This window comes from Adiantum capillus-veneris, chromosome 17 (genome assembly GCF_014529385.1).
Source record: "Adiantum capillus-veneris isolate H3 chromosome 17, ASM1452938v2, whole genome shotgun sequence".
Lineage (NCBI taxonomy): Eukaryota > Viridiplantae > Streptophyta > Polypodiopsida > Polypodiales > Pteridaceae > Adiantum > Adiantum capillus-veneris.
The window spans coordinates 143,223,856-143,236,046 of NC_140947.1; the positions used below are offsets into that span (position 1 = coordinate 143,223,856).

Genomic DNA, 12,191 nt, shown 5'->3' on the forward strand with positions numbered 1-12,191 from the left:
CACACACACACACACACATGCACGCACGCACGCAATGGGACCCAATTCTTACCAGGGGGAGGGGAGTCATCCTTGACCTATTTTGTTTGCAATGGGATTAGTGCTGGAACCGATAGTGCTGCCAGAGGAAGGTGCTAGTGAAGGACAAGAACGACAAATTAAACATGTCAATTTCTTGCCTTCTATACTTCAAGTTTACAGTAGATCTATTGGATAGTAGAGCACTATACTATTAGTCTTCAGTTTCATAATTTTCTATTGATGATCAAAACGAGATTTAATTGCTACTGAATTTTCATATGTAGGTCATCGACTAGATGTTGTCCAAAACAGCAACTCTTACATATAAAAAAGATGATTGCCTACAGTTGCCGGCTGCCCTGCGCGTGGCTGTCGCTGCCCTTGCCGAGGTCTCAATCGCCATCTCCCCTCGCTACTCCTCGACCTTGTGCCGCTCGAGCTTTACTTCTCCTCTGCTCTTTGCCTACTTCGACGCGAGACAGTGGATCTGGCTTATTCGGTATTTTTTTATCATTTTTCCCAGCCGGGTAGCCCTTACTAGTAAAAATTCACCGGTCCAGACTTGCCAATTGCTATTTTGGCATTATTAGTTTTGGACATTTAACAAAGTCTTTAGTACTTCGTGCTTTGATGTTGTCTTTGCAGCTCCTTACCTGTGCACTGAGTTGCTGCTGGCGCGCCATTTTGCACACGACGGTATCTCTGTCTGAGAGTCGCGGGCCTCCAGATAGCTCAGGAACTACTTGCCTCCTACCCCAGTGCCCGCTTACAGGGTCGTTCCAATCTTGATGCTGCGGCTTGGGCGAACACAATCTTCTGGTGCCCAAGTGTATGTCTGTTCTCTATCTGTACGCATGCATGTGTGTGTGTATATATGTGTATTTGCGTGCATATGTCTGTGTATTTGTCTTATGCCCATTTGAGTATGTCGATCTGTCAAGCTCAGATTTTGTGCAATTATAGTTTATCAGGTTGATGGATGCTCAGAGTTAGATTTGGAGGCTTAGAATGAGCTCATAGTATTTTTGTGGTGGACCGCTTTTATTTAGTGAATGCCGCACTGCTTGTCATCCCTTTTAGTTCACTTTTGCTTCTGTAGATTATTTGCCCAGATATTTACTTCTTTTGAGACGATGATTGCATATGTTGCAGCGTACGAGGCCCAAACACAACTTATGAGGTGATATGATTGCATTCTCTCTCTCTAAGTTACCTGCTGGGAACAGGCTGAGGAGCAGGGTGGGCAGCACATTCGACCATGACGTCGTTGAGCAGGCCAAAAAGAACGGGTACGCCTGCCGCTAGCTGGGATTTTGCAATTTTCTCGCCATTTAAAAACACACTAAGAGCCGGGCGGCTACGTCCCGTCGAAGGTGATTTTTTGAGTGAAACCAGGATCCCACCAATTTCGAGGGAATGCAAACAAAAAAGTTGGCCTTTTTATGTGATTTGACGGAGAGTTAATGGATGCATTCTCTCTGCATGCGACCATGCTCTAAACCCCATTATTCAACCGGTCACCAGCCGAGTACCGAGTTACTATGCAGAGTCTGCAGACTACAAAGAAAAGTGCAGAGAGAGTGCCGCAGGTGCTTGAACTGTCGTGATAGACACCTTGCGGCACAAGGGCGCACGAAACCTGCTGCCTCCCCCTCGTCATCAGCAAGCAGCACGCACATCTCTTCAGGCTTCAGCTGCCTACCTTGTGCTCATCAACGGCAGCCTGCAGGTTCTATGTAGCATGCATTTTTGCCATGAGGCTTGCGCCACTGGACCTTCCTGGTTAGTGCTGCTATTCACATGTTGATGGCCGCTCGGCGCTCGCTCTCACAGTCGACTGATGGTTGATGTGCAGAGTTAAGGTCCAGGGTACTGATTGCAGATGCTTTATTTTACAGAAACACTTAAAGCCAATTCAATCGCTTAGGAAACTCATCACTGGTTATGAATCCAAGCTGTTGAAAGTAATTTAGCCTTGATTGTGTTACAGGTAATTTGCACTACAACTGGAAGGCTCGCTTCAGCCTTCTCCTTGACAATCCACCCGTGCATCAAGGCACAAACTTGCACGAATGAACGACAAAGCGACAGATTGAGGGAGCAGTGAGCGAGCCATGTAGAAGCCTTGTGAGCAACAGAGCAGATGGCAATAGTCAAGCAGGTGTGTGAATGTTTTGGGGAGTATAAGGATAAAAATAAAAATAAATGATTTCTACACACATGTACATAATATGTACGTATACACATGTACATGTGGTTATGTAAATATGTATATATATATATTTCTATGTATGTGTGTGTGTGCCTCTATATATTTGTACAGTATGAGGGATGAGGTGGATGTAGCTAATAACTCTAATTGACGTGGAGCTACATGTGTGGAGAGTAAACCATGATATGCAAAAGACTAGCCTAGCGATCCATGGTACGATTGTTCTTTCTTTAGATGGGGATGTGGAGCCGGTTTTGGAGTCAGTTTCCGCAGACTACTTTAATTCTTTTGGTTCCATGTACAACAGACACGGTTGACAGTCTATTTGGTGGCTTCCTATAGCACCTTGTTATTGTCTTGCAGGGCTTTGGTGTAGGGTCTCTTGAGCTTGCCATGTTAGTTGTAGTCTCAGTATTGGTGTGCCTTTCTGTCGGATATGTTCTCGATTCACTCTGAGAGTGGGGTGATATTCTCTTGGGAAGTCTTCCAGATAGAGGAAGATCAATAGCAATTTTTACTTGTAGTTCTGATTAAGTTCCTTGAGATAGAGTTTGTAGTTTATTCATGCCACATGGTGGTTGTTGCAGTTCTTTGGTTCTTCGTCACGGCACGATTGATTTCTCAATGGCCTTGGTTGTCTACACTCTTTGGACTTCCCCTAGCAGCTTAGAGATTCTGGCATGTGGTATGTGATTGTAGGTGCAGATTTTCTACTCTTTTCCCAAGAGGCCTTGTGCCCTCCGAGAGCTCAAGGGGGTAGCTTTGTGTAAGGTGCAACGGAAGTGAATGTTGATATTGCTCAAGATGAGTGCTCCAAACTACTGTGCTCAAGGGTTCCTTTTACTCACAGAAGGGAGAGCCTTCCGTTCCTTTAGTGAGAGAGTGCAATGATCACAAACAAAGTGAATGCTACGGTGAATGAAGGTGCTGAGAGAGAGAGAGAGAGAGAGAGAGAGAGAGAGAGAGAGAGAGAGAGAGAGAGAGAGAGAGAGAGAGAATAGAATATTACACCAGACGGTTCTCAAACCCTCCTCCAAGGGTCCCCCCTCTCTATGGCGAGAGAGGTCTATGCTATAGATTGCACAAATCTAGTACATTGGTCTAGATGCAATGGACTTGCCGACGATGTCGACGACAATGATGACGAGGACGAGGATGAGCTGAAATATGAAAACACTAGGGTTGAAATGCTGAAATCTGCAAAACGCTGACTTTCTGCTCATCTGTGACACTGTGTCGGCGAGGACAGCAATGCGTCGAAAACGCAGATGCTGAAATCTGCGGACAGGAGACTGAACCTGGAAACGTTGGCTGACTCGACGGTACGACGAGGATCTGCTGTAGGTAGGTGAGATCTGCGAGGCTAAGGGCCGTATCTGTTGTGACTAAGTGTTGAAAACTGAAAACATTGATGTGCTGGGATTGATCTGACGCTGGAATTTGCAAACGCTAGGCTAGGTCTGCAAATTGAAAAACCCCTTACTGGATTTGTTACTGATGAAAACGCTAGGCTGAATCTGCTGCTGAAAACGCTAAGGGAGGAAATTTCCAAAACGCTATCTGCTTCTGTTGGTTGAAAACGTTAGGGCCTCCTGGCGGTCTTGCTGAGAAGGTGCACTGCAAGTTGCTGGAACTTCTTCTGCCTCTTTTGCTAAAAAGTGCTAGCGCTAGGTTTCTTTTATAGTGCCTTAGCAATTTGCCCTACTCACTTTTCCAACAAAAGTCACTTATTAAATAATAAGTGAAAAATGTGTATTTTGGGAAAAAGGGTTCTATGTATTGCAAAATGCTCATGATGGGTACTGAATGTCATGCTGATGATCATGCTGAGTGCAACCAAAGGATATGCAACTACTCTAAGTGCCTGGACATGCACGGCCTGCTCACAGGCTCACAAAGGTGCCTGAACACTTCCTAAGCTAACCTGAATCCTAGACTTGAGATAGCTTGTCTACATGCACATAGGGTTAGATGTGCACGTGACATCCCCTCCTTTTTAAAGTGAAGTACTGGTACCGAGCTGCATGGCTTCCTTGTAATCCGCCAACAACTCCTGGAATCCTGCGAAGAACTCTTCGCCGGCCCACTCTGATACGTGGGTCGTGCGATATTTGAAACTTCATGAAGGTCTGCAATGCTTGCTTCTTTGGACCGCGTTGAAAGCGACAAACTGATCTGTTGCGGCTTCTATGCGTGAACTGTGTTTATGGACGTAGTCCCCCTTCGTCAAGAATCTCCGAGGAGAAAAATTCCTGAAACCACTTCCAACACAAAATCATAATGATACCCATTCCATGTAGAAAAGACTTTTCTTTCTAAATGACTGGGCATGTAATGCAGATGAACAAAGTGACGGAGTGCCAAACCGTTCACCAAACACACGCAAAAAGTGTGATCAAAACTTGACTTTTCGACGTAAACCTATCAACTGTGGCAAATCACAACGGAAATGCCGATGCTTGATGGACAATCTTGCTTGTGCTCTTTCTGAGACTGTGTCATGCCAAGGAAGAGACATGTAAAAGCGATTGACAAAACGGACAATCGGTAAACAATGTGAATACCTTGAATGCAAACTTTTTTTCTTTTCGAGAGTGATCCGCATACACCCGTGCTCATTCGTGAGTGAATCATGTTCATTGTACAATACGACATGCCTATGAAAAGGTGTCACGTGCACATCTAACCCTATGTGTACGTGGACAAGCTACTTCATTACATGGGTTCAGTTCAATTCAATCAGCCTAGATTAGGAAGTGATTTGGCACTTTTGTGAGTGTTCGCAGACCGTGCATGCCCAGGCACTTAATGTAGATGCATATCCTCTGGTTGCACATAACATGATCATCAGATTTCCATCAGAACCCATCAGGAGCATTTTCCCTATTTTTGACATTTTTCACTTATTATTTTTAAGTGACTTGTTGGAAACTGGGTAGGGCAAATCCACTAAGCATGTATATAAGAAAACCCAGCGCTAGCACTTTCTGGCAGAGGAGGAAGAAGTGCATAGGCAGATGACTTGCAGCAGGCATCTCTCTCTCTCTCTCTCTCTCTCTCTCTCAAGGAAGAACCTTGAAGGCTTGGCGTTTTTCCAACAGAAAAGCCAGTGTTTTCAGCATTGATCCACCGGCCATTTTCAGCAAAGCACCACAGCGTTTTGAAGACAGCCAAACCAGCGTTTTGTAACAGCATCAAATCAGCGTTTTTGCACCTGCAGCATCTAGCGTTTTTGAGCAGCAAAAGCAGCTTTTTGCACTAGCAAGGGCAGCGTTTGCAATAGTAGAATTCAGCAGATAAGGAATAGCCCAGAAGATAGCATTTTCAGCCGTCGTCGTCGCCATCCTCGTCGTTGCCGTCGTCTTTATCCACTTTCTTTGTGATCACTTGCACTCTCTCATTAAAGGACGGAAGGCTCTCCCTTCCCCAAGTAAAAAGAACCTTGAGCACAATTTGGAGCACTCATCTTGAGCAAAGTTCAACATTCACTTCCGTTGCACCTTACATTGGTATCAAAGCTTTGGCAGTGTTCTGTATCACTCAAGGAAAGAACCACAAGAATTTTTTTTGCTTGTTGCGGTCGCATGTAACCCAAGTTCTCTTGGGCGTGTCGATTCCTAATCGTGTTTTTGAAGAGTGGCAGGAAACCCCATTGGCACGCGGTTGTAGTTCTCGCCATCTTTCCACCCGCAGACAGATGGACAATCTGAGATTGCAAATTCAGTCGTACTGGATTTATTGAAGTCTTACATCTCGGATCACAAGACTCAATGGGAAAAGTATTTGCCCTTGGTGGAATTTGCCTACAATAACACGATACGCTCTTCGACGGGGAAGGCACCATTTGAGATTATTAAGGTGCTCCAAAGGTTCCACCCTTCTTAAGCACGAAAGATATGAAGCCGACCAGTACACGAGGGACTTGGACACAACTTTTGCCAAGGTTCGGGAGGCTTTAGAGAAATCTCAAGAAAGACACAAAAAGGTAGCAGATCGACACCGTCGCGATTTAAAACTAAAGGAGAACGATTGGGTGCTCTTACGTTTTGGGAAGGCACGCCTGAGAAAGAAAAAGGGAAAGGAAACGGCTTTTTCCAAAGCTTAGCATGAGATACTATGGACCTTTCTAGATAACAGAAAGTATCAATGATGTCTCCTTTAGACTGAAGCTACCCGATACTTGGAGAATTCACAATGCTTTTCATGTGAGTTCCTTGAAGCCTTTTAAAGACGATGTGCCCGATGATGGGGAGCGAGATGAGCAACCCACCCGAAGTGGAGGAAAGCGAGGAGATACTCGTTCCAGAACAGATACTGGCACATAAAGATAGAAAGATAAAAGGCAAAGTGATAAGGCGGTTCTTGGTTAAATTCAAGAACTATCACGCATTGGATGCGAAGTGGATGGAGGAGGAGGACCTGACAGATACTCCTCAGATTGTGAACCTTTACCTTGAAGCATTCGGTTTAGCATAGTCTACTCCGATAGAACCCCGATTTCAGCATGGGTGCAGCGGGCTTGCACAAGAGGGGAGTCACTCTGCTCCTTTGTCAACAGATTGCCCCGATTTTTGATAATAGAGTCACTGATGTCATAGTAACAGGGAATGGCCGTTTTCAGGTCTCCGTTCCCCGTTCCCATTCCAAGTTCCCGTTCCGAATCCCCGTTCCGTGTTTCAAACGTGAGTACCCGTAACAGGGAATGGCATTTTGTTCGGCGTTCCCGTTCCGTGTTCCCGTTCCGGTTTCCCGTTCCTGGTAACTATGAAGTCTGATGTCCCTATTGGGTTTCAAGGATACTGTGAGCTAACAGTATTCTACTGTAATGACTTTAAGATTTGGAATTCTCGATAATATGATATTGATTTGTACTTGACTTGTTTAAGTGCAAAAACTAATAGACGAAATGATTGCAGCATTTCGGTTTGATAAATCTCTATAGACATGATTGCAATAAGGATTAGTTAATCGGGCATCTGAGAGGTCCCTACTGGATCTACATGCGATTGCTAAGTACGTTGCCGATTAATCATGGTCTGAGATTGGAATGATTTCTGAATGTGATTTGTCATGTGATGTGACCTATCGATTGGTACATGTGCTAGATGTGTTGTTCCTAGTGCATCGGTACTATCAATCAGTGTCTGCTAAGACAGTTTATGGCCTCTGTCTGTTTTGCAGGCGTAATAAAGGGCGATTACAATGCTTTCAAGAGGGGGGTATGTCACAAATGGGTGACGTGGCATGGCCTTGGACACACTTAAAAGTGGGGCAGTAGAGGACATACACACACCCCTCGGTTGGCAGCACCGAGCAACGCGGAAACAGTGCTAACGTGGCAGACCTAGATTTTTCGGCACGTTTTACACTGACAGGCTGACGTGGGAGCATACGGATCTCCTCAAATTACGGAGGCTGCTTTTCAGCGCTGGTTGTTTTTTTTGATAGTTTTTGGAAGCTTTTGAATTAACTGCTTTATTTGAGAATCTTTTGAGTTGAGAAGCTTTTGGGGCTCTGCTTTTGGGCATCCCTTGTAACTTATAAATAAGTGGGCAGGGCCCTCACTTCTCAGAGCATTTGGATGCAGAGTCTTAGAGTGAGAACCCTCCTACTTCTTGTACTTTGAACACAGATTAATACAACAAGAAATATCGAAAAGGACGCTAGTCTTTGGGGCGAATATCTCTAGGCACGGAACTCCGCCGGGCCGTGTCGAATCAAGTGTGAATTGTGAACTGTTTTGAAATGAATCTCTGCTGTGTCGCGGTAGAATCTTGACTTGGAGTGTCCAAGTTTGTTACACTCGCGTACAGGCTTGGGTGGTCTGTAGACCTAAGTGAGTCGTGCTGGAGAGATGAGATAGCGACAATATTTCATTGGAGGTAGACTATTGCTCAGAAATGAAAAATTTGCGTGTCGGAAATCGATGAGGTTCGACAAAGGATTTTGTTCGAATGCCACGATGTTCCTTGTGCTGGGCACCCAAGCATCGAGAGAACTTTGGCTTTGGTCAAGCGATATTGTTATTGGCCACGGATGCGCTCTTACATAGAGAGCTATGTGAAGAGATGCACTCAGTGTCAGGTCAATAAGGCAGAGTGCCTTAGGAAAGTTGGCCTGCTACATCCATTGGAGATCCCAGATGCCAAGTGGCAGAGTATTTCCATGGACTTCATCGTTGGTTTGCCAAATACTAGTCGGGGCAATGACGCCATTTGAGTTGTGGTCAATAGACTTACAAAAATGGTGAAATTTATACCAACGAAGTCGACAATAAAAAGCCATGAATTGGCAGTTTTATTTGTCGATCAGCTTTACAAGCTGTATGGTCTGCCAAAGGATATCGTCAGTGATCGAGATACTAAGTTCACTGGCCGATTTTGGCGAGATATGTTTCCTAATCTTGAGACAAAGTTGAGTATGTCGTCTTCTGACGATCTTGAGTCCGAGGGACAAACTGAGAGGATGAATCAGATGTTAGTGGACATGTTGAGAGCTTATGTCTCTCACAGGCAGTCTGATTGGGAAAGGTATCTTCCACAATTAGAGTTCGCCTACAATAGTAGCAATCATTGTGCTACTGAATTTAGCCCCTTCATGCTGATGTATGGATTTGAACCTAAATCCCCAACTGCTATTGGCTTAGAGAAAGTCAAGGAACGCCAAGCTCGTGATTTCTTGTACGACATGCAAGAAATGCTCGAATTGGCTAAGGATAGTGTAAGAACGGCTTGTGATCGAGTCACTACTTATGCTAATCAAAAGAGATCTCCCAGGATTCTAAAGGTGTGACAATGGGTCTATCTGAAGATACCTAGGGATTCCAAGACTATGCGAACAAGAAAGCATTATAAAATTTCAGCTAGATATTGTGGTCCATTCTTGGGCACAAAGAAGATTGGCCAAGCTGCCTCTAAACTGGCTCTTCCTTCGGATGTTAGTGTACATCCGGTGTTTCACATCGAGGAAAATGTATGGCAAGATATGCAAACTGAGTATATTCCTCGAGAACCAGAGGCAGTTTTAGATCATCGTACCCGTCATTCGCACCAAAACTTAAAAGTCTTATGACGAGTACTTAATTAATGGAAGGGTCAATTTGAAAGGTTCGCCACTTGGGAATCAGTTAGAGCATTGAAAGCTCAGTATCCCCACTTCATTGATGAGGACATCAATGGTTCTTAAGGGGGGAAGTATGTTATGTCCCTCTTACAGGAGAGGGGATTTAACCATTGATGAGGACATCAGTGGTTCTTAAGGGGGGAAGTATGTTATGTCCCGCTTATAGAAGAGGGGATTTAACCATTGATGAGGACATCAATGGTTCTTACGGGGGGAAGTATGTTATGTCCCGCTTATAGGAGAGGGGATTTAGCCCGTACGTCGTCAGGATGGTGGGTGTCCAGTGTCTGGGCGGACGTAGTGTGAACCCGGCTAGTGTGGTCGGCCATTATTATAAAAGGGAGGCCAAGGCCTCATTTGTAGTTATCGACCCCAGAGTGCGAGTGGTTAGCTTGCGAGGCTAGGAGTGTGCGAGGTCACTTCGAGGAGGTGAGGCCGGGTGGTATGGGATGCCTGGTCTTACAGGTGCACGCCTACGTCCTCGGATGCTAGCCCCAACACGGGGGAGCTGCCGGATGGTGGCTATGGTCGGTGGTTCGTCCGACGCGTGTGTGTAGGCGGTCTGTGTAGCCGGGAGATCCACTCTCGTGTGTTCGTTTCAAGGACCTTGTATCAACATTTGTGCAATCTAAAGCAAATACCTCTCTAGTGATAGAGAGGGGGGCGAGGGGGGTTTGGGACCCGATCTGGTGTCTGTCCTCTCTCTCTCTCTCTCTCTCTCTCTCTCTCTCTCTCTGTATCACTCACAGAACCTTCACTCAAAGTATCATTCTCTCTTTTCTCTCTAGTCTTTGCAGATCTCTCATGAAGTAAAGAGAACTCGCTCATTCAGTAAAAGGAACCTTGGATACACACTGAGCACTCATCCTAAGCATTTACCATCAATCACTTCCGCTGCACATTACAAGAGGAAGGGTTGACTCGGCAAGTGTTCTTACAGTTTTGGGATGTACTTAGGCTCGTTATGCTTGTTGGCTTACAACACATTTTTGACATATGAGAGATGCGTGCCACTATATGTTCAAGACTTGGTTTCTCTTATATCGAAAGGTGGAGATGTATTGTCCCTCTGACAGTGGAGGCCGATCACTCTCATGTCTTCTGTGTATAAGATCTTTGCTCGCATGATTAGTTGTAAGGTGCAACGGAAGTGAATGTTGAACTTTGCTCAAGATGAGTACTCCTAAGTGTGCTCAAGGTTCCTTTTACTTACGGAAGGGAGAGCCTTCCGTTCCTTTAGTGAGAGAGTGCAAATGATCACAAACAAAGTGGCAAACACTGTGAATGAAGGTGCTGAGACTGAGAGATAGAGAGAGAAGAATACGACACCAGAATGTTGTCAAACCCTCCTCCGAAGGCCCCACTCTCTATGGTGAGAGTGGTCTACTATTGATTGCACAAATCTGATACAAGGTGCTGATGCAAGTTCTTGAAGCTATGATGCAATGAGGTTCTAAGTCGGGTAAGACGGCTGGCTGAAAACGCTGGTTTTAGGTGCTGGAAATGCTAGTTCCATCTGCTGAACAAACGCTGTCTGCTGAAAACTCTGGACAGCAGGGCTGAAAAACGCAATTACAGCAGGCTGAAAACGTTGGACAGCAGCTGCAAAAATGCTGGCTGAATATTGCTGCTTGTTGGCGCTCATAGAAGGATCCAAGAACGCTAGGCTCTTGGGCTGAATTTGCAGAAAAAACGCTGGTTTCTTGGGGGGGTTCTTGCTGGAGAAGTCGCGCTAGAGGGCCTACTGCAAGAGATTTCGTGTGCTCTCCTTTGCTTCTTCTGCTTCCACTAAGTGACTCCCAGTTTCCTTATATATTAACTTAGCAAATTTGCCCTACCCAGTTTCCCAACAAAGTCACTTATAAATAATAAGTGAAAAATGGCTAAAATAGAGAAAATAGGTTTTGTGCACTGTAAAATGCTCCTGATGAATTTTGCTGGTAATGCTGATGACCATGTTGTGTGCAACCAGAGGATATGCATCTACTCTAAGTGTCTGGGCATGCACGGTCTGCGAACACTCACAAAACACTTCCTAAGCTAGGCTAACTGAACCCCTGTCATGAAGTAGCTTGTCTACGTACACATAGGGTTTTATGTGCACGTGACATTAGTATGCGTTTGTAACCATGTACACCTAATCTCGATTCTCATCCATGCTTCTCAGATAGGTTTTGTACAGGATCGATGCATTTTGGACATCTTTTCTTTCTATGAGGGGAGTGGGCTTGGGAGTAAGGATAGTTGAATCGTGCTTCTTGATTTTGAGAAGGCCTATGATAGAGTAGATTGGGGTTTCTTGGAGGGGACTATATAGAGGATGCATTTCCCTTTATCGTACTGCTTCCAATGCTATCACGCTTAGAGGCCATGTTGGACGGAGTTTCCCCTATCTCGCTAAGTCCCTTGGCAACTTCTTTTTAATTTTTGCTAAGGCCATGTTGCTTTTCTTGCACCGTAGGACACCACAGTTGACAGGCCTTGCGATGCCTTTAGATGACTCGCCATAATTTGTTGGATCAAGAGTATGCAGGCGATACTATGCTCTTTGTATGCTACACCATGCCCACTTTTGATAGTCGACGGGATGCCTCGCTACCTTTTGCTTGGCTAGTGGTACTCTCATCAACTGGTACAAGTGTTGTGGTTTTCTAGTAGGAGTTGATGAGGATCGTCAATGGGGTGTATAAGAAAATTTCACTTGGTTACCCAAAGGACAGACTTGAAGATATTTGGGTTTTCATGTTTGGCGTTGATGTGTTAGTTGAGAAGCAATTTGAGCTTGTTTTACAGTCCATTAGGAGGCAACTTTGCCATTGGTTTCCTTGTATTTGCC

General features: G+C 45.0%; 1 protein-coding gene across 4 annotated transcripts in view; it reads left to right on the forward strand.

Moving 5' to 3' along the window:
• Positions 1-640: 640 nt before the first annotated feature.
• LOC147438230 (uncharacterized) overlaps positions 641-12,191 on the forward strand; it is a 57,017-nt gene continuing 45,466 nt past the window's right edge. Inside the window, exons 1-3 of one of the 4 annotated variants that reach the window (XM_086487529.1) lie at positions 641-850; positions 1,174-1,890; positions 2,012-2,182. In XM_086487529.1, coding sequence (XP_086343655.1) covers positions 2,165-2,182 — 18 coding nt within the window. In that variant the 5' untranslated portion in view covers positions 641-850; positions 1,174-1,890; positions 2,012-2,164. The remainder of the gene's footprint in view (positions 851-1,173; positions 1,891-2,011; positions 2,183-12,191) is intronic. The other 3 variants (XM_086487530.1, XM_086487531.1, XM_086487533.1) reach the window with 3 other exon arrangements.